This window comes from Eutrema salsugineum, unplaced genomic scaffold, assembly GCF_000478725.1.
Source record: "Eutrema salsugineum unplaced genomic scaffold, Eutsalg1_0 scaffold_1, whole genome shotgun sequence".
Lineage (NCBI taxonomy): Eukaryota > Viridiplantae > Streptophyta > Magnoliopsida > Brassicales > Brassicaceae > Eutrema > Eutrema salsugineum.
This window is the reverse complement of record NW_006256909.1, coordinates 5,001,365-5,026,203: the sequence shown is the minus strand read 5'-3', so window position 1 is coordinate 5,026,203 and position 24,839 is coordinate 5,001,365. Positions and strand designations below refer to the sequence as shown.

The following is a 24,839-nucleotide window of genomic DNA, read 5'->3' as shown; positions in this document are numbered from 1 at the left end:
GAGGGTTTAGAGAACTGGTATTTCGATATGCGATTTGCTGTCGTTGAATTAGAAAAAATCGATTTGGGGAAAATCGATTTAGGGTTTTCGATTTGGGAAAATTCGATTTGGGGAATATCAATTTAGGTTTTTTGTGAGGGAAGGTTTTTGGTCTTTTCATGTATAAATTAAACTCACGTGATTAATCTTCTTAACGCCGTATCATTATCTCCGTTTAACATTTAAGCATGATTAAAAATCGGTAGTTAAACTTACCGTTTTTGAAACTTCGAGTGTTAAAGATGTAGTCATATAAATGTCAGGTATTTAAAAGGGAATCGAATTAGTTTGGATATTTTTCTGGCAAAAGTTATAAACGTGAGGTATTTTTAAGGTTTTTTTCCAAGTATAAATAATTAGCTTCACTCATGAGATTGTGATGTAACGAAAATGTGATAATTAAGTTCAAATAAAAATGTGACACGTAGCAAGTTCATGGTAACGTAAAACAGGTGATAAATACTCTTCGTCCGTCTTGGGAGAGAGCATCATCGTCTTTCTTTATAAACCCTAAATCGCCTTCTCAGTTCCCCACTACTTTATCGATTCAACCATTTAGGGCGAACCCGAAATCTGGGTCTGTAATTTCGTGACCGTAAGAGCGATGGCGACGACAGGGACTGCAGCGGTTGCGACGGGAACGTCGACGACGGCGAAGAGAAAACCGGTGTTTGTGAAGGTGGAACAGCTAAAGCCTGGAACGGGAGGTCACACATTGACTGTTAAGGTCGTTGATGCGAATCCGGTGGTTCCTGTTACCCGGAAGGCTCGTACGGGGACTTCTCTGAGTCGTCCTTCTCAGCCCAGTCGAATCGTCGAGTGTCTCATCGGAGACGAAACCGGATGTATTCTCTTCACTGCTCGTAACGATCAAGGTTTCTCACACTTTTCTTTTGCTTTTAGGATTGAGAAATGGTATCGTCATTTTGAAAAGTCTGATCCTTTGTTGTTCTCTCGTTTATTGCCGTCACTTTCTATTGTCATATTTTGTTTATGCCAAGCTCTGGAAATGTTACAAAAAAGCTTTCTTGTCTGAAAATGGAAATGGAATTACTGTGAAAAATCTGCTCATTCAATGATGTTTTTGTGCAATTTAGTGACTTTAATGGTTGTATAATATCATTACGCTAATTCGACCGGAGATGTTTAATGTATACTTCATCTTACCCGATTAGTGATGGTGAAACTTCTTGCTTGGTGAGATGTTGAGCTATGATGAGTTAAATGTTCTTCATGATTTCAAAACTTTCAGAGCTTTTCCTATTAAAACATCTAGTCTTGTACCAGTTATTGTGCGATCCCTGTGGCCTACTGATTGGATTGATTCATTGATTTTGTGTGTATAGTTGATATCATGAAGCCAGGGGAGACGGTGATACTGCGCAATTCAAGGATAGACATGTTCAAGGGCACAATGAGGCTAGGGGTTGATAAATGGGGACGTATCGAAGCCACTGAACCTGCGTCTTTCACAGTCAAAGAGGATAACAATCTGTCTCTTGTTGAATACGAACTGATTAACGTTGATCAGTGATCTTATTAGTATGTGTATGGAAGTTAACCCTTGAGAGTGTTTGGTTCTGATTCTTCTACCGTGGAGGTCTTTTGATTTTTAGATTATGAAGATTTGTATGACTGGTCCAGAGATGCTTGTAAGAATGCTTTCTTTTTATCCTAAAACACGAACTAAGGATCTCGCTTTTTAGAATTATTTAGTCCGTGGTATCGTTCCTTTATATTTGCTTGGATTGGATGCAAGTCATAAGACCATCGACACCTTGTTCACAATCAAGCACAGTTAAATAAAATTTTTGTTCTCTTTTTTGGTATCTTGTATGTTTTGTTACATGTCTGTTTCTTTTTTCATGATACTTCAGCAAATATTTGTATACATGTATGACATGTTACAGAAACAAATACAATAAATTTAGGAAAAATGTAATCTTATAGATGTGTTTTCTGTTTTTTGTTCATTTTCTGGCTTCAAACACATTCTTGGCTTCTAACAAATCTTAACAACGTAATATTAAACGTAAATCGAGAACAGGTAAGCTCACTCCACTTCTTTGATGATCCTTCTTTTGCGCAGAGGTACAGTGATAACGGTTCCTGGAGCACTGTGAGCTTTCCTTCGGGCATCTTTCCTCCTCTTCGAATCGTTCTTGGCTCGGATTATCCCTATTGCTTTGAATATAGGTTTCGGCACGTGCTTGTGTCTGTATTTCACATCACCCCAAAACGTTCATGTTATTAATATTTTGACAATCTCCAAAGTTGGAAAAATAAGGAATAAAGAAAACACTCTTGGCCGTGTACCTGACAATGCGCTTGACCTCAGGAAGATGCTTGTATCGATTCTTCACAGACTCGTCGTACTCATGCTTCCTCTGTTCCCTTGGAAGAAGCTGCAACACAATACACCAATTAACATATGAGGATTTACCTAAGTTGTACAAATAATATCTCACAATCAAATGCACTTTTGAATCCATGGCTTAGCCTGTGTGTATTTTCCTTTTCCAAATTTTTCGTTTTCATTTTGTATAAAGAAACCTAATGCTGTGTAACAAGAAGATGCACAGATTCTTACAACTCCCAATTGCTCTGATGCTTTGGACTTCCATAGCCTGACATTAGTGTCATCACTGCCTGATATAACATAGGTCGCATCACAACTATACTTGACACAGAATACTCTACAAGAAAAAAACAAACGCATTAAAATAAAGAAATTGCCGAGAATAAAACTAATTAAGAACATCTGAATGTAAAGTATAAACAGAGTTGGCTTCTAGAATTATACCTCTGCATCCTCTTTGTATGGTAGATTTCCCTGCTGTGTCCTCCATTGTAGGGGAAGATTCTCACTGATCGATCATAAGATCCCGTAATAAATTCACGACCAGTTGGTGAATAATCAATATCCATCCTAAAAAATGATGAAATTAGATAAATCATAATGCATTAAAAGGATACTATCCCGTAGAACTTTCTCGCAGATAATTGGTATTTATCATTCTTACACCGCAGAAACATGATCTTTATGCACACACTTGGCTTCGTCCAGCTTTCTACCATCAAAGCTATAGCAGCTGCCATCTTCATTAGCCTACTCATTTTCACCATAGGATAAAATTAACACATAAGCGAAGGCCAAATGCTGATTTCCCCCAGGTAGAAAAACCCATCAGAGAAAATTTCACTTCATGATTATCACTTACAGCTGTCAGGTTCATAGGCTCCATAGGGTTCCATGCGATTGAATTTGTTTTCGTCTGCCAAAAGATAAGTAATTTGCAGACCAAGGTTGCACTTAAGAATAAAAAATATTCACAAATGAAGAGAATGAGCGATCGATTTTCAACTATACCATCATGATAATTTTCTTTGCTGCAGAAGACATGCGGAGATCATAAATGGTTATGCTGCGATCACTGGAAGAAGAGAAACCCTCTTACACTGTTAGATAAAGCTTTGGAAAGTCTAGCTCAAATAGTTACATAATATATACAAGTATAAAGTAGAAAGTATATACCTAGCAGATGTTGCCAATAAATCAGGCTCTCCAGGATTAAACCGGACAGATATTACAGAGTCAGTTCCCCACTGGAGACTTTGAACTGGCTGAGACCTAATTACAAAAAGATAGAACTATAAGCACTGTTTAAAATAAAGATAGAAAAACATCAGAGATTTCTTGTTTAGTAAGAGTCCTGAGTACCTATTATGATTCCATATATCCAATTGAGCTCCGGCCGTAGCAAAAAGTTCCCCTCCATACTGATGATCAACACCCCTAGATATGAAAGAAAGCTTAATACCTCCAGTTTTGTGGACCGAAAGATTCATGAGAAATTGAAACAAGATGGTAAGAAAGTCTACCAGAAAGCATTCTTCCAGACATAGACCGCAGATGGCTGAAAGGATAATTGGAGTAATAAGCTTGTTATTCAAAGGAAACTTTCGAAAAGTACTCTTGATGATCCAGTCTTACAAGAAAATTGACAAATAATCACCTCAATAGAATTTTCAGATGAAATGTTAAAATCTTGAAGCGAAGGACGAGGAACATTCCACAAACGAACACTGCATAAACCCATTCATCTTAGACTGAAAGCGTTAAATGCGGGTCAGGGACTGAATGAGTCTAAGAATAAGTTGTTTATATCTTACGTGCAATCAGTTCCGCATGAAACCAATACATTGCCATCGGTTGAGACTGTAAGACCACGCACGGCACCTTGATGACCAGGAAATTCGCAAACTGTGCGCCTGTTTGTTCCAAGTTCCAGAACACATTTACCAAAAGCACAGAACATAGAATTCTTTATACAGGAAAGACTAAATGAGCTACAGATTTGTTCAGAAGAGTAGAGTTTTCAAGATTTTAACCTCGTAGCAAGATCCCAAAGGCGAATATCTGCAGAATAGTAACATAGTATAAGTTACTATCATCCCTTAAAAGTTTCAATTAGAGTTAAGACTTGGAGAAAACAAGAGTTTGGATATTCACCTCCATCCATAGAACCCGAGAAGATATCCTTCAGGTAATTCGGGTTCTTCGCCATACATGAGATGCCATCGCGATGCCCATCCATGGCATGCATAAACGGCTTTGCATGTATCTAAACAAACACAGGGAAAATTTGAGGAATTTTTCCATTGCTTTTCATCAATAACAGAACTAAACAGCACACTGAAAAATCAAAATTCAACAGAAGATAGAGAGATTTGAAGGGAACTGATTACAACACCTTATCTAATTTGGCAGCATTAAGAGCCCTCTTGTATTCCACTGCCTTCTCCATAGGTCGGAGACTTGGGTCGAAGTTGTGAAAGACCCGCTGAAAAAATCACACCAAGTTGCAACGCATTGATAACCACGTCGTGGAGAGAAATTGAGGCGGGAATCGAAACTGAACCCTGATTTTATGATATGTGAACGATTTGAATATGCAAATTACCTGAAGATCCTGACTTCTTTCTCGAGTGAATTCATCAACTGATCTCGATATAACCTTAACCTTCATTGATTACGTCTACAAAAAGGTCACGGAGAAGCTAACGGGGGGAGAGAGAGAGAGAGAGGTAGAGTGAAAGAGATGTGGTTGCAGACAGAAAAACCCTAGAGAGGTTTAGGGAGGAGCTGAAGGAGACGAAGCTTGTGCCTCCTGAGATGGGCCGATAAAATAGGTTTTCTCCCGCTACGATATTCACAAAAAAGTATTTAAATGGGCCGTATATAATTTTTTTGGATAACATATATTTGAAATTACTTTTTTTTTAATAGTACAAATTAACTCATTTTGTGATTTTTTATATGTTTTCAAATAGTCAATATATTCAAGAACTAATATATATTAAACTCAATATATGTTCTGATTTTCCGGCAAAAAAATGTCCAAATTGTTTATGGTAATAGTGTAAATACACAATAAAAATAGGCATGAGCTTTGAAAAAAAATGTTAGCGTCGGACTTTTACTAGTTTGGTAGTAGTAGCACAAGCATATCCCTTGCATTGGGACAAGTCAAATTCTCATGTTTTGAATTTCAAGTTTTCTTGAAATGAAAGAGTCTTAGATGTACAATACATTAAAAAAAAGGTTGAATATAATAATTAAAAACAACACTCTTTGAATAGATATATGCTTATGTGACTAGCATTTTCTATTGAACAATAAAACTCACATGCAAATCACTTGAGTTTTAAAACAGGAAAACTCACCTACCAAAACACTTCTTTGTTTACTTATAATATTAACTTGTACCTAATAACACAATTCATACGTAATTTTACCTCGCATTTCAACCTTATTACATCCCATGATGTGTTTATTTTTCAATGTTTTTGCCCCAAACTAAACTGATAAATGATAAGAGAGTTATTTAGGTGAAACTGTGAATAGGTCCTCTTGCGGTACTTTCATTAGTCAAATCTTGACTTACGCGTTAAGTTTCAAACCTCAAACATAACTTTTCACAACAAAGCTAAGCCTGTGTTAATTTGTGATATATAATAAATGTTAAATCAAAATCATATTTTATATTGGATTGTAATTCGTTTTTGATAAATAATTTGAAAAATGAAGTTTCCTTTACAAAAAACTGGTTTATTATTTTAAACTAAAAAAAAAAATCATCAGTGACACCAAAATGGGCATTGATGTAATTTCACACATCGTAAAGTGTTGTAGAGCGACCCGTTCAAGTCACAATTCTTGGTCAACACGCAAATCGTGAGATGGCGCCGGTAAAATCCGACCTAAGTGATGAACTCTTGAGTCATGACCGCTTCCTCGTAACTAAGTGTATATATATACACATACTCCCTCTCATTTATCTATCCAACAATAACCATAACTCCTAAATTTTCTTTCTTAACCAAGCAATATAAAACTCCCCGGAAATACTAATTTATTACCTGATTACTTCGAAGCTCTTATTTTTCTTTTTACGGTTCCACACAAAGGGTAAAATCAAATGAGGAGAGTTAGTTGGTCTACTATTTTGTTTGTGGTGATGATGGTAGCGTTGTTGGTGGTAGAACACGTGGTGGTTCCAGCCGCGGCGGGGAGAGTTCTAACGGAGAATTTAGGAGAGGGAAGAGCGACGGTGATGGAGGTGGAGAAGATGAAGTCGACGGTGGATTCCTGGTTTCAGAGTCTGGCGTCGGGACCGAGTCCAAGAGGTCGCGGCCATTAGATTACACTTTATTTTTTCTAGGTGGAGGAGATTGATATATACCATATCCATATGGTAATTATACCAAAACAAACGGTCAATAACTGTATTCCATTCATTTTTTACTTTGTTTGTTAAATTCATACACTTAGTGGTAGAAACTAAACACTCAATATACATGTACATATATAAATTTACTTTTGTTGGTGGTTAATTTCAATAAGATTTTATACTTTTATTTTACGAGGGAATTATTTTGTGGTAGCTGGGAACCAAGATGTGCAAAATAATAAAATAAAGAGAAGTTGTAAACGAGTGAATCGTGCACGCCATATATGTATATGTAGCCTGCCGGATCACCTTCTTAACATTTTATATTATCCATACTTTTTGCCAAATCCGGAAGATTAAGTTAGTGTGCGAACAAAGCATGAATTTGTTGAAGTTTCCGGGGGCATGAACACATGAGCCCACCTTATCTTTTTCCTCTTACTAGGAGAAAAGAAGTAAAAGAAGTAGAGCGAGTTGAATTAGATGAGCAAGTTTTAAAAATTGGAACATTGAAACTTATCCAACTTTAGAATGATAAAGTGCACAATTAGCGATTGAAAAAAGGGATATTGTTTAACTAAATCCATTCATGGGAACATAAGCGAGTAAACTAAGGAAAAAGGACTTATTGTGCACATAAAACCATATAGCTCTTCCTGAGAGTATCCAAATGTCTAACAGTTCCACAACTTTGCATTCACTCCTCTCTGTAGTCTGGATTTTCTTTCAATATGATGAAACCTTCTAATATGGGCGACAATGGAATGTACCTGTGACCAAAAATGAGATAACATACTTGTCAGTTGCGAGTTCCAAACAGAGTTTCGTTTCAAGTAGGAAAAATGGTTTAGAGGAACAAAATACTTGTCAGTTGCGAGTTCCGCTCTCTCCCCAGCAGCAAGGAGAACAGGTGTTGAGTGGGTTTGGAAACCAGTGATTGTCTTGGGTCGACCTGCCTGTCCAACCACATCAACCGCTTGTCCTACCCGCACTGGCACCGAGATGGGCTTCAGGTTCTCATCCACCGTCAGCATCATCCTTGGCTACACATTCAAACCGTATCGTGTTACTATATAAACATTTCTTAATCCATTTAACCAAACAAAAAAGAAAATTCCTCAGATAGAATATTTGCACTCACCTGCATCGCCAATACGAGGAAGTAGAGCACATAATGGTATTTCCCCAGTATGATGGATTTCATGTCAAGGCATGCATGTAACAATGTCACTATACCAGCAAGGGCCGTTCTGAGTACAATATACAACACTCATGTTTAGGATTTTGAGGGTGAGGCTTTAAAAAGCTAATTATTCATAATAGTATATATAAAAATAACAACTTACGGTGATAGCAAGAGCCGTTCGGAGTGGAAGGGACTGAGACTTAGGAGACCCTTTCCCATATGCACCAGCCCTTGAGCAATACGCACCTGAGATATGACTTGACACAATGAGAACAGGCCTATCAATAGAAACTGTGTTTATTGCACGAAAGCAAAAACATAAACTTTAACACATTACACAGAAGAGAAGGCTGGGATCCTTGTAATAATAGCTGGAGAGATTTCTAAGCATGCCAGCAATCCTTGCATTGTTAGTTCCAGCGCCGATCAAACCAAGAGAAATAATTGCTGCCTATAGGAGTCAGTGCAACGAAACATCAGTCCAACGCTGAAATTTAAGTCAATGAATTAACTACCATCTCAACCGTGAGTGGCGAAAAGACAACTCACCATGGCAACTTCTGAATCTGTGTCATGGCTAAGCCGGCTCAAGGTGTCCATAACATTGACCTGGATTTATGGAAAAGATTAGAGAGTAACAGCAGTATTCGTAAGCATAAAAGTAAAATTAGATTTTTTAAGCAGCAGTATTCTTAAGCAGCAAAAGTAGCAGTCACCTTTGGGTTGGATATACATAGGAGACCAAGGGCCAAAGGCACTGCACGCCTAATGTTCTGTTCTCCATACTGTAGCACACGCTCCAGAGAACGGATCTCCATATCAAGACCCAATTCTTCAGACATAGCAACCATCGCTAATCCAAGCACAGCTGGACCCTGGTGAATATCACCTTTCTCCAGATGCTCTCCACACTGAGCCAGAAGGTCTTGGACCTGGACAATTGAAGATTCAGCAACTAAACTAGAAAGCAATGAACTATGTAATATAACCACCAGTATACTTGATCAGATACCTTAAGGACATTCCCAGTTCCAGCATACGCACAGGAAAGAAGTGTCATATCACAATACTTTCTGATCTTCTCATTGAACGTCTTTGAGACTTCTGCGGTAGCCTCCACACTTTCCTGCTCGATATGGGAACAAGTTGACACTGATAAGCCAGGAAAAAACGATCGAGTAAGCAAACAAGAAATTTATCAAGTACGACACGTTGTCTACCTGTTTGCCAAGGTACAAAAGTCCAAGTCCAAGAGGCAAGAAACGAGTGATGGCTTCACCCAGTTCTGCCTCACTCCGATCCATCAAAGCAAATATAATAGATTGTGCAACCTCTTCGTTACACGAACCAACGTAAATCATCCCCAAACTAAGTGCAGCAAAGGCAATCACATCGAGAGGTGCTTTTGCATCATTCAGTATTGGAGACAAACTGCTTCTTATCTGTCCAAACAGTGAGCATGTTATTGTCTCTTCAACATAGCATTAAACATATCACTATAGGTACGTAGATAATATAACTTCACCTGATCATTTTGGGAACCCGCATATGCAATTCCAAGACCCATAATAGCACCAATTCGGACAGATGGATCCTCTTTCTCAATATATTCTCCAAGAAGGGCCAATGCCTGAGAAAGAAAGCTGAGTGAGGGGAGTGTATGCGAAAAATAATGAACATAGAGCTTCCAATAAAATCGCAAGAGAAATCAACTCACAGGATCACAATCATTTTTAATGCCGCAATTAACAATCCCAACTCCCAGCAGAGCTCCAGCAATGATTGGATTATCATTACTATGGAAATATTTGTCAAGTTGAGCAAGTCCGGAGTCCACATCCCACAATAGGATCATACCCTACCATTGGGAAACAACAAGGTCCTATTACAATTTTCACTTCCAAGATATGAACACAGCTAGTCAACCTATCACGTAAGAAGATGCATACCAGACTGGCGGCTGCACTGGTCTTTCCATGTTCTTTATTTTTGAAGAGCCAATTTCCAGCAGATCCACTGGTTGAGTCTGATGGTACTGTCATTAATTTGTCCTGCAATATGTGAATGTATCAAAAGGGCAGCCAAGCTTACAAACTTCATCTCATTTTGCACACCATAAGAATCAGTAATCACACCTGGCCAAAACCAGCATTCACAAATGCATTCACAAAAGTCGCAGCCAGATTATGTCTAGCAGAATCCGTACTTGGAGCGGAGCTAGCCCTGCCATCAAGCAGGTGAGCCTGCGAAATTTCATTCAATAGATAAGAGACAGTGACAAAAACATACCCTATTGCAAAACAAACCAGTAACGGGCATCATTTCGATGAAAATGATATACCTTGTAGATGTCTTCAGGCGTCTTGGCCTCCATGACCTCAATATCCCTTGCAAGCGTCAGATATCCTTCACTTAACTTAGTGTTGTTAACAATATCTTGTAGCATTTCTCTGTCAACGTCATCTGCAACCATCTCAGGGTCAAGCTCAAAGGTGATGCCCTGCATGGGGGTTAGCAAAAGAAAAAGATAAATAAAAATAGTGAATCATCAGCGACTGAATCTCTATAGTGATGTTAATCAGTGAGCACTTACATGGCGCGAAATCATGTAGCAGAACTGTTTCTTTCTTAGCAGATCAGTGCATGAGGTAAATACTTGCTTCACATACTGCAAATACGGAAAATATATATCATGTAAGAAAATACATAACTTAGAAAAGCTTTTTCCAGCTGCCCCAATGGTGCAGAGAGGATATTAAGTTCTGTATGAAAAATTAGAACCCAGACCTGCATGTTATCAAGAAATAATGCAATTTGCAGAGCGTTTGGATATTCTTCAAACTTAATGTAGATCATGTAAGCAATATCTAAGACCAGCATGTCATCCGGCCCTGGAAGGTATCTGAAAAAAAAAACAAAACATACAATGTCAAAGGGGGTGGTTCTGTATGAAATAACCAAGCAAAGCTCATAAGAGCTTGACTCATACGAAAATTACAGTATGAGTGATCTAAAACCACAAATGAGTGTGAAAAACCAGTCACATGAATAAGATGATCATAATTATAATTACTTTGCTGCACTCGTGAGATAGTTGCACGTCCTCCTGAAATTTGTGCGGTCTACATGCTCAAGTAAGAGATCAAGATCCTCAACATCCATTAAGAGGTCAACAGCTTCGGTTTCTGCATTATGCTGTAAGGAAGAAAATGGAATCCTTCAGAGATAAGAAAACAAAAGAGGTGCAATTCTCAAGCCTAAAAATGAAAGTGTTGTTAATTTATTACAAGGGGTCAACGAGCCAAGAAAACTAAGCATGACAAGGATCTCACCTTCATGTGAAAAGCAACAATTTGCTGCACAAGGTCCATTAAGTCCTCAATAGAGGACTCCTCACCCTGATTTAACAAAACAAGAACAAGCATATAATCAGAAACAATTCTAAATAAAAAAGAAAGCACACTATCATAATAACGGACCAGCAGAGAAAACCAAACATAACTATCCATGGCGTTACTTGAATATGAATAAAACTCGAGCGAAAAATATTGCAAAAGACCAAATTGTTTTCTAACCTGACGCATTGTATACTCTTCTGCAATCTCTCCGGCCAAATTCCTGACATACTCATGACCCCACGATCCAATGTCACCCTCAGATCCAGTCAACCTATAGCCTAAGCTTTCCTGAAAGAGTATTGCATAACAAAGGACCAGCAAATAACTTTGTCAAATTCTACCAAGAACCACCAAATGCAGATCTGTTAAAGGCATATCATAAGAGGAAACAAACAGAAAATAAAAAGGAATCCAGTGATATGAATATGATAGCAATAGGTAAGAAAATTTTACTATCCCTACTATTGTAGCAAGAAAGCATACCCTTTCACCCTCAGCAGACATGGTCAGTGCCAGGACAGACAGTATATCAGCCAACATTTTCTGCAAATACAGGAACTGCAATCTTTAATCCATACTCACTATGAGCAACGAGGTGCTAAATTCTTAAAGTGTCTGACGACGTACCTTGAGATCGGACTCTGCCATATTTTTATGAAATTCCTTAAGAGTTCCGTAATGAGGACGGAGAAACTTAAGGGGTTTGGGAACTGATGTCATGGAGCTTGTTGAGGCACGGATTTCTTGCCTACAGACAAAAAGATTAAACCAAATCAAGGATAGACTACGAAAAAGGATGATAAAAAACATGAATACTGTACTTAAACCAGGAAAAGAGTTACACAATTCCAGAAAACAATCCCTAGCGAAAATTATCTGGGTATTTCCAGCGAATCAACTCGAGGATGGCTAATTACCTCATGCTTTCAAGAGCAGCCTTCTGCAACTCAGGATTGGGGTCCTGAACCCTCTCAACATAGAGCTCCAGGTTCTGCTTTAGTTGCAAGTCCTCTTCAGACTACAATCACATCAGATGCAAACTTAGTCATCTAGTAATCAAAAATTAGCTAAAAGACTGGCTGTAGCCACAGTTATAGTGCTAAAAGTTCCGAATATCTAAGGCCATGGAAGTAAATCCCAGCTAGAGAACTATTTTCCCAGAACTTGTTAACGTGAATTTTAACAATGAGCAGCTCATGAGCTAAACAAATGAACAGCTCATGAGCTAAATCCCTAAATTTCTGAAAAGCTGCTTCATTAAACTACTATAGTCGATTCAGATTTCAACTGACTGCAAAATCTACAGGCTAATCGTGCAAAATCGAACAAAAGAGAAACTCACCAGATCCTCCTCCTTTTTATCATCCTTCTTCTTGGGGTCCTTAGAAGGAACTTTCACCGTAGCTTCATCCCGCTTCGCACCACCACTAACGTTGTTCGGATCCGGAACTGGAGCCATCTCAGTCAAACTAGCACCCGATCAATCTGACAAATCCAACAAACGATACCGGAAATTCGAAAACTCGGACAAATCGAGCAGCTTCTGCTAGCTAATGGGATATCGCTGAAACCCTAAGTCTGAAAGTGCACGTCAGAGAGGTATTATGCTTTTCTTCTAGAACTGAGGGAAAAGGTGAACGGTAGAAGGAGAAAGATGTTTATAGAAAACAAATACACAAGTAAATACACTCATACGGAGAAGACTACCCCTCGATCAAGAATTCCAATATGGGCTCAGCCCATAACTCTGTCGGGCTACTTACTGGGCCATACTTCTCTGCCATTCTCTGTATAAATATTTGAATTTTTTCCGACACAGACTCTGTATATAATACACTTGTTTAGGGCCTCTAGTATTGATTCCACACAAATATATTTCTCAATAACATTAAACATTTAATCAAATTATTTTAAACTCAGATGCTAACACAACAACAACGACATTTATGCATACTACATTATCTCCATAAAAGTTGTAATTTGCTTGGAAGAGTGAAGTCTAGCTGTTTTGTGAAAGTTTTCAATAACTATTCTCTTGGTTAGCGACAGAAAAAACAAATTAATTCTCGTGTTCAGTCGATGCTCATCAATCAGGCTGCATACGATAAAATAGCCTAGAAAACGATGTTGTATTAACGGGTCTCATACTTCTGAACAAAAGTAACAGAAAATTTACACAATTTTTAATTAAAAGATATAGTTTAATAGTTTGTGTTAAGTGTAGTCGATGTCCCAACATCCATATTCAAATCTGTATGATGCATTGTTGATTTATTTTTTGACAAAATGTATAATTCATCTTTAATTAAAAAGTTATACAATTTTTTGGATTAAATTCGAAATAAATTGTTAAATTTACAAACGTATTCATCGATATTAACTTTGTTTTTTTTCTAATTATGGAAAAGTCGAGTCACACAGAAAAAAAAAATAACGGAAAATTCCATTACTTCAACGATAATAAAAGAGAAATGGAAAGAAGGAAGGCAAGAGCCAAGAGGGCTAACACCGTCAACGAAGAGAGATAGAGATCGTGTTTTTCTCGAACCTTCCACGAGATTCTCTACTAGTAAGAAACATCAATTGTGAAAGAGAAAGAGAGGAAGAAGAACACGTCGACGGAGAAAGGAACCCAGAAAAAGTACCAAAATCTTCTCTGATAATAATCCTTCTACCAATCTCAATCAGGAAAAGTGAAGAAGCGAAAGAGAGAAGAAGAAGAAGAAGGTGAGATGGGTGTGGATTATTACAAGGTTCTACAGGTTGATAGAAGCGCCAACGACGATGACCTTAAGAAAGCTTACAGAAAACTCGCCATGAAATGGCATCCCGACAAGAACCCTAACAACAAAAAAGACGCTGAGGCTAAGTTCAAGCAGATCTCTGAAGCCTACGACGTATGTTTTTTATGCTCATCTCCACTCGGTCTCATTTAAATCGATGATTGCTTTATTGAATTCGTCCCCCAGTTTTTTTTTTACTTTCATTTCTAGTTATAGATTTCCTCGCCGTGATACTGTCGGCGGCGGAGTTGAAACACTTCGTCCCGATTTGAGATGCAATTACTCTGCTTTCACGATCACTAATTGCTGATTTCACGATTTGATGTTGCGTTGGCTCCTTGGTTTCCCAGATTTCGTGTTCCGAGTATTTCGAATCATAGTATAATGTAAAAGATGGTTGCTTTATTTTTGAGCTAACTAGATTATCTGAGGACGAATCGAATCGCCGATTGGGTCCCCAAAGTTCTTCATTTTTTGCTTCTTCTCACGATATTCTGACTCAATCTCACTGTAGTTTTGGTATTAAGAACCTCTTAGGAATCTCTCTACTTTGCAATCAGTGCAAGTTTGTAACTTTAGGATTCACAGAAGCATACTAAGATGGTTTAATTTTGATTCAGGCTTTGATGTGGCTAATGTTGGTCTTGGATGTGAGTTGTTTAGGTTCTTAGCGATCCACAAAAGAGAGCGGTGTATGATCAATACGGTGAGGAAGGGCTAAAAGGGAACGTGCCACCTCCTAATGCTGCTGGTGGACCTGGTGGAGCCTCCTACTTCTCAACGGGTGATGGACCTTCATCTTTCAGATTCAACCCGAGAAGTGCAGATGATATATTCGCTGAGTTTTTCGGGTTCTCGACCCCGTTTGGTGGAGGAGGCGCTGGTGGCAGCGGAGGGCAGAGATTCTCTAGCCGCATGTTTGGTGATGACATGTATGCCTCGTTTGGTGAAGGAGGAGGAGGTGGTGGTGGATCAATGCATCATCACCATCATCATCATCATCACGGTGGAGCTAGGAAAGTGGCTCCAATCGAGAACAAGCTGCCTTGTAGCCTTGAAGATCTCTACAAAGGAACCACCAAGAAGATGAAGATCTCCAGAGAGATTGTAGATGTCAGCGGGTAAGCGATCAAACTCACATACCATTTCGATCGCATACATTAAGCCTTTTTTATCTACCAGTCCCATATAAGGAATGTGATCTTAAATATACATCCTCCCAAACTATGAACGTTTCTGTGGCTAAAGTTTCAAGCTTTTAGGTTATAATGTACATGTCATTCCAAAAAGGATTTGACAGGCATTGATCAGTGCACCTTTACTTGTTTGATTTGAGCTGGCCCTAGTTGTAGTCTTGGCAATATCTAATCTCTGTGTTCGTTTTTTTTTTTGTATTCTGCTAAAAATGCAGCAAAGCAATGCAAACGGAAGAGATTCTAACGATTGGAGTGAAACCGGGATGGAAGAAAGGCACGAAGATCACATTCCCAGAGAAAGGCAATGAACATCCCGGCGTGATTCCAGCGGATCTTGTCTTCATCATCGACGAGAAACCTCATCCAGTGTTCACACGTGATGGAAACGACCTGATTGTCACACAGAAGATCTCACTAGCTGATGCCTTAACTGGCTATACCGCTAACATAACGACACTTGATGGTCGGACACTTACAATCCCTGTCACAAACGTGATCCATCCAGAGTATGAAGAGGTGGTGCCTAAAGAGGGAATGCCACTTCAGAAAGATCAGACAAAGAAAGGCAACTTAAGGATCAAGTTCAACATCAAGTTTCCAGCGAGGTTAACTGCAGAACAGAAGGCTGGTTTTAAGAAGCTTCTTGGGTGATGATTAAAGCTTCTGTATTGCGATGTGAGCGATTCAGGTCGGATTGGTAATATACGATTTACAGGGAATTGCTTCCCTTCTAGTAATCCAAGATTGGGGTCTAGTTTCCCCTGTTTGTTTTAAATTTTCAAAGTAATTTTTTTTCAAGATTTTGGTACATGTCCTCCAGAAACAAAAATTGAAGATAAAATCTTTTTGTGTTTACAAAAGTTTATGTCTTTGTTTTTATTCTTCCCTGTTCTAGAGATATGAAATTTATTCCTTTGTGAGGGGAGATCCAATGCCGTGACGGCGAGTGGGGAACGCGAGAAAGAAGCCGCCGCAAACAACGCCGATGATAAAGGGCAAACTGGAAAGGAGCTCCTTAGTTTCCTCTGAAGGAACCGGGAATAAACAACGTATCACGTTCTGATCGAACATGGAGATTGCGAAGAAGACGAGCATTGACATGGTTGCGTGCACGAAATCAAGAAACCTGAGCTTATATTTTTCCTTCTCCTCCTCCGTCAGAGTAATCGTTCCATCCATCACACATAACCCACTCGGCGTCGCCAATCCGTACCTTACCTGCATTTTAATCACGAAACGCATTCAAAAAACCATTTGTTGTTTTATTTGTTAAAATAGAATCATGTTTTCAAAACGTAGCAACATAACTTAAGAAAGAAATGGCGAATGAGAGAGATATGTATATATATACCTTGCCGCGTGGGTCTCTGAAGGAGTCGGTGAAGGAGAGGAGGAAGCAAGAGATGGCGCAGACGAAGACGAGGAAGCAGGTGAGCCAGCGACTGGTAATGGTTGGACACTGACCTTGATGGGTTAGGACCGGACACATTATTTGAAAACCCATCACCGAACCGGTCGGGAGCAAATTTGACAGATGAGCTGTTCCTTTGAATGCATTCCTCGCCACTCTCTGTACTTTCGACTTTGGTTTTTTTGGTGCCTCAGGCAACGACGCTATCAATGCTTGCTTCGTCTCCTCCATTACTAGGCTTTATTCTTTTTAATGAATTACTCTGCTAATTGGAATGGTTAGATATGTCTTATTTTCTCTAATGGTTATTGTGATTAGAAAGAACTTTGGACAAGTTTTTATGGGTTTCGATATCTTTTCTTTTTTTGTGTCTTCTTCCGTTGAGCTGTTGTTTCAGGTTTCCAAGTTGACATTCTGTTCTTCCATTTTTATGTTTCTGTTGCGAGTCAGGATTAGCAACAAAAAACGTAAAACCGAAATAATACTTAAGAGTAATGAAACAAGAAATTCGTAACGGAAAGGTTTTAACTAAAAGTCTAAAACGCTGTTACCGTTTCATACTGTATTATTTCCTATGTAAATATATTATCAACAAAATTACTTTTATTACATTGATATAAGCTTAACAGGTGAATTTGTTGAGAAAAATCTCATATGGTTGTTACACTTAAAAACTCATATAACGGATCCATTACACAAATATATTATGCCCCATATACAGATTGATTTTAAAGGAAACGAAAGCCATATACACACATTTATTTATAAATTGTTCTGAACCTTATTTTTTCATGCCATGTAGCTGACAAAATGAAATGAATATGAACTTTTGTTCTGTTAAAATAAAATGATACATCTGGGGATTTTATTTTTAGTTTGTATCAGGGATTAATGAAACTCTTTTCCAACTCAGATATAAAATTAGTTACGTAGAAAAAACAGTTAGTAAAAAAATGCTGATTTGAGAATTCAGCTAGTGTGTGGGACTATTTCTAAAAAAAAACCCTCATTTGGTGAACCGCACATTTACAAAAAAAAAATACTGTAATCTTGTTCAGAAATAGATATGTTTTTTGGTTCTTTTTGCTAACTTAAGAACATTATTTAAGAGATTAACCCAATCAGAAGTGCAAACAACCAAAAAAAAAAAAAAATTAAAGGGTAACACAACCTATATATAAAGTGTTACCGAACACTGATACTAGCACACGGGATATATAGAGAAGTTTGAAAGCATGCCTTAAAACCACTCGAGATCCCACGAGTACAGTGTTCAAGAGCTTCGAGGTACGTCGATGAGGAACACACACACAGTGACGCTTCTATATATATACTAGTAAAAATCATATTTACACTCAGAAGCAGAGGCGCAACTCCACAGATGAGCTTCAAGTCCACACGATTTCAACAGCAAGAGGTTCAAAGATGGATATAATTGATACAGCAGTACATCACTACCCACCTTTCGAAATACAAAAACAAGCTTAGGGGGAACCCAAATATGCAATTAAAAAAGAGCCGAAGCCCATTCGATTAAAGAAGATATTTCAAAATGAAAAACATTGTAAATTTGTAATATAATTTTGTTTATACTACGATAATCTAGTTTTTTTTTTTAAAGAAAGAAGAAGCAAATTATCTAGTTTCGTATTCTTCAAAGACGTGGCTTAATTGCAATCTGTCTTACTTGTGGTCCATATAAACTATGCATTAAATTGGTCTTTGGAGGAATTTATTCTTCGGCTAAGAGAGTTATCGGTTGTGAAGTCGACATGCACTTCACTTGTGTGTTAATAAAACGAAACATAATGAGAAACTTTAGTGACCTCTATTCCATATATTTATTACATGCTGTGATAAACATGTAAACAATATGAAATATGGGTTATTATATTTTTAGTAAACAAAATTTTACTAAAAAAAAATTTACTAAAGAAATATGGAAGTTTATAATGAAACAATCACAAATCTTTTGTATTGGTTACAATAATCTACAATTAAGCTTCAATATAACAGAGGTAAAGAGAATGTTAATATTGTGACCAAAACTCTAAACTACAACAATAAAAAGGCAAAAGGCTTCGGAGACGTGAAGGGAATGCAACCTTGGAAGAAAAGGAAACTTCTATCGTTAGTTAGAGGACGAAACCTTAAAACGTTATTGGATCAAGGTGACATCATAGTGCTTAGTGGTATGTACCGTCATCGAGATTACAGAATCGCAAACTCGTGATAACAGGTTAAAGACAAGATCTATCACTTTCTATTTTTTTCCTCCCCCTTAAATCTCGTTCTTTCAATTCAAAACGACTGTTACTTTTCCTAGTGAAATGAGAGTAATCTAACAAAGTCTACTGTTAGATCATGTTTTCCCTACCAACCAAATTTGACCTTGTCTTTCTTACACGTGGATTCATAAACCGGATTAAGAATTACTTTACAAGTAAATGATTGTCCATCAAACTCTCTATTCAACCTAGGGTTGGGGAATGGGACCATAGGTGTTTAGGTTTTCGGTTTAAGATAATTTATATAGATCGATATTAAATCATAAGGTATCGATCTACACATTCATGTATTGTTCCATCCATACAAAAAGTCGAGAAGTTTCAATGCAAACTCGGAAAATTCAACATAATTCCAACAGCACATGGCCCATGTATCTCCATCATTTTGACCATCAGAGGATTTTGAGTTGACTTGGAGAGTGACTATTTTTTTTTTTCCTTTTATGTGAAAAACTACTTATTATTTTTTTTCAATAAAACTTAGCGTAAGACGATATAACTATTCAAATTTGGGATATGTTAATTTTTATAACTTACAATTTTTGGGATGATTTCAGTGTAAATTATTTTGCAATGGACTCCATTTCACATGGATGTATCTAAAATCTAACTGTATATTTTGGCTTCGTAAAGTCTTCCCAATTAAGAAGAACATGATGTCTCACACATGTCTTGTCACAGTGTTCACTTTCCTTTTTGCTTCTACGAATCTTATAAACCCTTTAAAACCTCATAATTTCGTTTTAATCACAAGTCCAAAGCATGATATAGAAAAATAAACAGTTATAAAGAAAAATGCTCTATTGTTTTATTGTCCTTCTATGTCTCTCTTCCACGTATCTAACTCTCTCTCTCAATCACGATGCCACCATTCTCCGGCAAGCCAAATTGGGCCTATCCGACCCAGCCCAGTTCCTATCTTCATGGTCCGACAACGACGTCACGCCGTGCCAGTGGAGCGGCGTCACCTGCAACGCCATGTCATCAGTCATCTCCGTCGATCTCTCCAGCTTCATGCTCGTCGGTCCTTTCCCCTCCATCCTTTGTCATCTTCCTTCTCTGTCTTACCTCTCTCTCTACAACAACTCCATCAATGGTTCTCTCTCCGGCGACGACTTCACGGCGTGTCGGAATCTCGGCCATCTCGATTTGTCGGAGAATCTCTTGGTTGGTTCCATCCCGGAGTCACTCCCTTTCAAGCTACCAAACCTCCGGAACCTTTACATCTCCGGGAACAACTTATCAGATTCGATTCCGGCGAGCTTCGGAGAGTTCCGTAAGCTTGAGTCGTTGAACCTCGCCGGAAATTTCCTCTCCGGTACCATTCCCGCCTCGCTCGGCAACGTCTCGACTCTGAGAGAGCTCAAACTCGCTTACAATTTGTTTTCTCCGAGTCTAATCCCGAGTCAACTCGGAAATCTCACGGAGCTCCGTGTTCTCTGGCTCGCCGGTTGCAGCCTCGTGGGTCCGGTGCCTCAGGCTCTGTCCGGGTTGACTCAGTTGGTTAGCTTGGATTTGACAACGAATCGACTCACTGGGTCTGTCCCGAGTTGGATCACTCAGCTGAAGAGCATCGAGCAGATTGAGCTATTCAACAACTCGTTCTCAGGCGAGTTACCGGAGGCGATGGATAACATGACGATGCTGAGGAGATTCGACGCATCGATGAACAATCTTACAGGGAGGATTCCCGACGGCTTGACTCGGTTAAACCTTGAGTCGCTAAATCTCTTCGAAAACATGCTCGAAGGACCCCTGCCGCAGAGTATAACTCGCTCCAAAACCTTGTCAGAACTCAAGCTCTTCAACAACAGACTCACCGGAGCGTTACCGAGTCAACTCGGCGCGAACTCCCCGTTACAGTACGTGGACCTTTCGTATAATCAATTTTCCGGCGAGATACCGGCGAATCTATGCGGGGAAGGGAAACTTGAGTATCTCATGCTCATAGGCAATTTGTTTTTTGGTGAAATCCCGACTAGTATGGGAAAGTGCAGGAGCTTGACTCGTGTTCGATTGAGTAACAACAAGCTTTCCGGTCACATCCCGGACGAATTCTGGGGACTGCCTCGCTTGTCGCTGCTCGAACTCTCCGATAACTCGTTCACCGGAAGGATTCCTCAGACGATATCCGGTGCTAAGAATCTATCGAACCTCCGAATCTCGACCAATCAGTTTTCAGGTTCAATCCCCGGCGAAATCGGATTGCTTAACGGACTGATCGAGATTTCCGGAGCGGAAAATAATTTCACCGGCGAGATTCCTAAAAGTTTGGTGAAACTGAAGCAATTGAGCAGGCTTGATCTCAGTACGAATCATCTCTCCGGCGAGATTCCTCGAGGAATTCGAGGCTGGAAGAATCTAAACGAGCTTTATTTAGCGAATAACAATCTCTCCGGTGAAATCTCTGGAGAAATCGGAACCGTGCATGTTCTCAACTACCTCGATCTCTCAAACAATCAATTTTCCGGTGAAATTCCGGTGGAATTGCAGAATCTGAAACTAAACGTTCTAAATCTGTCGTATAATCATCTCTCCGGTACAATTCCTCCTCTCTACGCTGATAAAATCTACGCACGTAACTTCCTCGGAAATCCCGGCCTATGCGTCGATCTCGATGGGCTTTGTCAGAAGATCACACGGCCCAAAAACAACGGCTACGCCTGGATTCTCCTATCGATATTCACACTCGCCGGTCTGGTTTTCGTCGTCGGGATCGTTATGTTCATCGCCAAGTTCATGAAGATCAGAGCCTCGAAGAAGCAGAGCCCTAGATTCGCCGCCTCCAAATGGAGATCCTTTCACAAGCTTCATTTCAGCGAGCACGAAATCGCTGGTTGTCTCGTTGAACGGAACGTAATCGGAATCGGTTCCTCTAGTAAAGTCTATAAAGCGGAGCTTAGTGGTGGAGAAGTTGTAGCCGTGAAGAAACTCAACAAAACGGCCAAAGGAGGAGACGGAAATAGCGATTCGTTGAATAGAGACGTTTTCACCGCGGAGGTCGAAACGCTTGGAACGATTAGGCATAAGAGTATTGTGCGTTTGTGGTGTTGTTTCAGCTCCGGAGATTGTAAGTTGTTGGTGTACGAGTACATGCCTAATGGGAGCTTAGCCGATGCGTTGCACCGTCGCCGCAAAGGCGCGGTTTTGTTGGGTTGGCCTGAGCGGTTAAAAATCGCGTTAGACGCTGCGGAGGGTTTATCATATTTACACCATGATTGTGTACCTCCGATTGTGCACCGTGACGTGAAGTCGAGTAACATTCTTCTAGATAGAGATTATGGTGCCAAAGTAGCCGACTTTGGGATCGCCAAAATTGGTCAGATGAGCGGTGTCAAAACGCTAGAAGCTATGTCTGGGATCGCCGGTTCTTGCGGTTACATTGCGCCAGGTAACCAAAACGTTAAACGAGAAACTTCAACTGCGTTTTTGTAACATTTGATTTGATATTCCGAGTTTTTTTTAGATATTTATTAATAGTTTTATTTTGCAGAATACGTGTACACACTTCGGGTGAATGAAAAGAGCGATATCTACAGTTTTGGTGTTGTGCTTTTGGAACTGGTTACAGGGAAGCAACCAACCGATCAGGAACTAGGAGACAAAGATATGGCGAAATGGGTGTGCAATACACTTGACCAATGCGGTCTGGAACCTGTGATTGATCCCAAACTCGATCTTGGGTTCAAAGAAGAGATTAGCAAAGTTATTCACATTGCTCTTCTCTGTACAAGTCCTCTCCCTCTAAACCGACCTTCCATGAGAAAAGTTGTGATCATGCTTCAACAAGTCTCTGCTGCTGTTTCTTGTAGCGGTGCAAACGCGTCTAAATCTACTATGACCGGTGGGAAACTCACGCCATACTACTACACGGAAGACTAGAGCAGCGTTTGAATACTCTAATATGGGCCGGGTTGGGTTGGTTTGGGCTGAGAATAGCGATTTGGTGTTGTTAAGTTAGGTGAATTGTAAGAAATCAGAAACAGAAATGTGAAGCTTTCTGATTAGGTAATAGCTATTAATGTTATGAAGTTTGGATACCAATTATTTAAATTAACGCAATGATTGCAACATTTGGTGGTTTGTCCACTCAATGGCCAACCTTCGTTTAGTCATAATCGGTCCGTTACCAGTTTTACCACATTAATTTGTAAACGGATTTGCATTCTGCTTTCTGAGGAACGAGTTTTTTTTTTTTTTTTTTTGGGAAGAATATCTTAAATTTCAAATTTTTTATTTTTTTATTATTTTTTTATTTTATTTTTACTGGTAACGCCATTCGGAAGGGCAACATCTTCTCTGGATATCCAAGCTCACATACCGGACGTTAAAACACAAAATTAATATATCCTTTTTTATTATATGATGTCTTATTCCAAAACTTCCAAAACTTATACAGTATTAAGTAATATAGCAGTAAATTCACAGTTTATGAAATCGTTGTGTTGGAATTTGGATGTGAATTATGTAGTTATAAAATTAGATTTATATTTACTAGATAGCCAAACATAGACGAGATGTCAGTAATGTGATTTGATTTATTTTTGTTTTCGTTAAAGGGCTTGTGATTGGATTTCTTGAATGACACAACACATTGCCGCGATTTATACCCATGAAAACAACAAGCAAACCACAAAATTTCCCAATGGACACATATAAGTGTAACATTTGTTCATGATTTTTGTTTTAGCTTGATAATAATAGGTATAACATGTCTTCAAAATTGACTGGGGAGAGGAGGAAAGAAATCAGACGACAGATAAAGAATAAAGGTTGAGGTTACTTGTTATGCATGAGAAGTCTACGTGAAGAAATAGAATAATGACTGACTTTTTAACTTTCTTTTTCTTTTTTTTTTATCTATTAAAAATAGCTTCCTACTTTTATTTATTCTTTTTTGATATTATATATACCAGTATTTTCGCTATTGCACTGACAAATTTGCTGCAGAGTGAAATTTAGTTTATTGAAAAAATAATATTAGGTCTTTGTCACATGGCACTTAAAAATTATGTTCTTAACGATTTCTTTCTTGTTCTTTTGTAATTCTCACATGGTAATTTTGAAATTTATATTGATACATTTTCGAATTAACTTCAAACAGTCATAATATATGCATGAATGTATATATTCCTTAGAATTTGCAAAAAAGTTAAATCTAAAGAAAAACTGATACGGACAATATTCATCAAAAAACAATATGTATATTCAAAAGTTTACTCAAATGTTTTCTATAGTAGTATACTATTGAGACGTCAGGGGTAAAAATGGATATTCAGATGTGTAAGTTATAAGTATAAGATTATGTAATAATATCTTTACATACACTCTAGGGTGACGCTGGACCTTAACTTCTCTTTCTTATTTTTGTTTCTAGTTTTCTACCATATCACGTCTGATCTCTCACAGACCAGCAGCAACACCTTGCCGCAAACACACTCCATCTCATATTCACTTTTAGATCCTATACATGTAATGTATCAGTAAATTAACAAATCAATAGCAGATTTTATAAATGTTTAATTTATATTATATATAGATTCGACCAGATAAAACCTATTTTGTACCATATTAAGAATGTTCTTGTCGAAAAAGGAAGCTCACACATGTATATTCTTTCACAATATATTGTTCACATATTCTTTTTTTTTTTTGTTCGATCAGTCTCTGTCTATATCTCTCTCACACACCATACATGCCATGTAGAAGCCAAATCAAACTTTAAACCCAAGCAATCCATTTTTTTGGTCTTATGATAATCGGTTAGTTAATATATTCTTCAGAATATCATAATGTGTTTAAAC

The 24,839-nt window shown here is 38.5% G+C and overlaps 7 protein-coding genes across 8 annotated transcripts; 4 read left to right on the top strand and 3 right to left on the bottom strand.

The window, feature by feature from the left end:
- The first annotated feature begins 518 nt into the window (after positions 1-518).
- Positions 519-1,747, top strand: LOC18028686 (uncharacterized protein At4g28440). The gene is made up of 2 exons (XM_006412891.2): positions 519-914; positions 1,386-1,747. Exons 1-2 carry the CDS (start codon positions 644-646, stop codon positions 1,571-1,573), a joined length of 459 nt encoding a protein of 152 aa, XP_006412954.1. The 5' UTR covers positions 519-643; the 3' UTR covers positions 1,574-1,747.
- Positions 1,748-1,914: 167 nt separating this feature from the next.
- On the bottom strand, positions 1,915-5,216 carry LOC18028685 (DDB1- and CUL4-associated factor 13). Its single transcript, XM_006412890.2, has 16 exons — positions 5,004-5,216; positions 4,794-4,883; positions 4,553-4,664; positions 4,432-4,459; positions 4,213-4,311; positions 4,056-4,125; positions 3,922-3,956; positions 3,761-3,835; positions 3,575-3,670; positions 3,410-3,473; positions 3,261-3,314; positions 3,063-3,148; positions 2,843-2,968; positions 2,630-2,735; positions 2,356-2,444; positions 1,915-2,255 (listed from the first exon to the last, which is right to left on the bottom strand). The coding sequence occupies exons 1-16, from the start codon at positions 5,067-5,069 to the stop codon at positions 2,093-2,095; spliced, it is 1,359 nt and encodes a 452-aa protein (XP_006412953.1). The 5' UTR covers positions 5,070-5,216; the 3' UTR covers positions 1,915-2,092.
- A 1,173-nt stretch (positions 5,217-6,389) lies between these two features.
- LOC18028684 lies at positions 6,390-7,029 on the top strand. The gene has a single exon (XM_006412889.2). The coding sequence runs from the start codon at positions 6,522-6,524 to the stop codon at positions 6,741-6,743; it is 222 nt and encodes a 73-aa protein (XP_006412952.1). The 5' UTR covers positions 6,390-6,521; the 3' UTR covers positions 6,744-7,029.
- Positions 7,030-7,229: 200 nt separating this feature from the next.
- Positions 7,230-13,029, bottom strand: LOC18028683 (26S proteasome non-ATPase regulatory subunit 2 homolog A). The gene is made up of 23 exons (XM_006412888.2): positions 12,700-13,029; positions 12,275-12,375; positions 11,985-12,105; positions 11,841-11,900; positions 11,535-11,645; positions 11,292-11,357; positions 11,033-11,154; positions 10,747-10,861; positions 10,553-10,627; positions 10,301-10,459; positions 10,095-10,202; positions 9,909-10,010; positions 9,677-9,817; positions 9,485-9,589; positions 9,180-9,401; positions 8,972-9,085; positions 8,676-8,891; positions 8,509-8,568; positions 8,297-8,410; positions 8,120-8,205; positions 7,915-8,023; positions 7,638-7,816; positions 7,230-7,543 (listed from the first exon to the last, which is right to left on the bottom strand). Exons 1-23 carry the CDS (start codon positions 12,814-12,816, stop codon positions 7,471-7,473), a joined length of 2,676 nt encoding a protein of 891 aa, XP_006412951.1. The 5' UTR covers positions 12,817-13,029; the 3' UTR covers positions 7,230-7,470.
- An 818-nt stretch (positions 13,030-13,847) lies between these two features.
- LOC18028682 (dnaJ homolog subfamily B member 1) lies at positions 13,848-16,183 on the top strand. The gene is made up of 3 exons (XM_006412886.2): positions 13,848-14,254; positions 14,804-15,261; positions 15,552-16,183. The coding sequence occupies exons 1-3, from the start codon at positions 14,090-14,092 to the stop codon at positions 15,985-15,987; spliced, it is 1,059 nt and encodes a 352-aa protein (XP_006412949.1). The 5' UTR covers positions 13,848-14,089; the 3' UTR covers positions 15,988-16,183.
- Positions 16,184-16,242: 59 nt separating this feature from the next.
- Positions 16,243-16,978, bottom strand: LOC18028681 (protein DMP7). 2 transcript variants are annotated; one of them, XM_006412885.1, is made up of 3 exons: positions 16,901-16,978; positions 16,688-16,800; positions 16,243-16,549 (listed from the first exon to the last, which is right to left on the bottom strand). In XM_006412885.1, exons 1-3 carry the CDS (start codon positions 16,976-16,978, stop codon positions 16,243-16,245), a joined length of 498 nt encoding a protein of 165 aa, XP_006412948.1. The 2 variants fall into 2 exon arrangements, with proteins under 2 accessions (XP_006412948.1, XP_024005894.1); XM_024150126.1 differs by having other exon boundaries at positions 16,243-16,554; positions 16,688-16,978.
- Positions 16,979-19,801: 2,823 nt separating this feature from the next.
- LOC18028680 (receptor-like protein kinase 5) lies at positions 19,802-23,124 on the top strand. Its single transcript, XM_006412884.2, has 2 exons — positions 19,802-22,426; positions 22,529-23,124. The coding sequence occupies exons 1-2, from the start codon at positions 19,831-19,833 to the stop codon at positions 22,915-22,917; spliced, it is 2,985 nt and encodes a 994-aa protein (XP_006412947.1). The 5' UTR covers positions 19,802-19,830; the 3' UTR covers positions 22,918-23,124.
- The last annotated feature ends 1,715 nt before the right edge of the window (positions 23,125-24,839 follow it).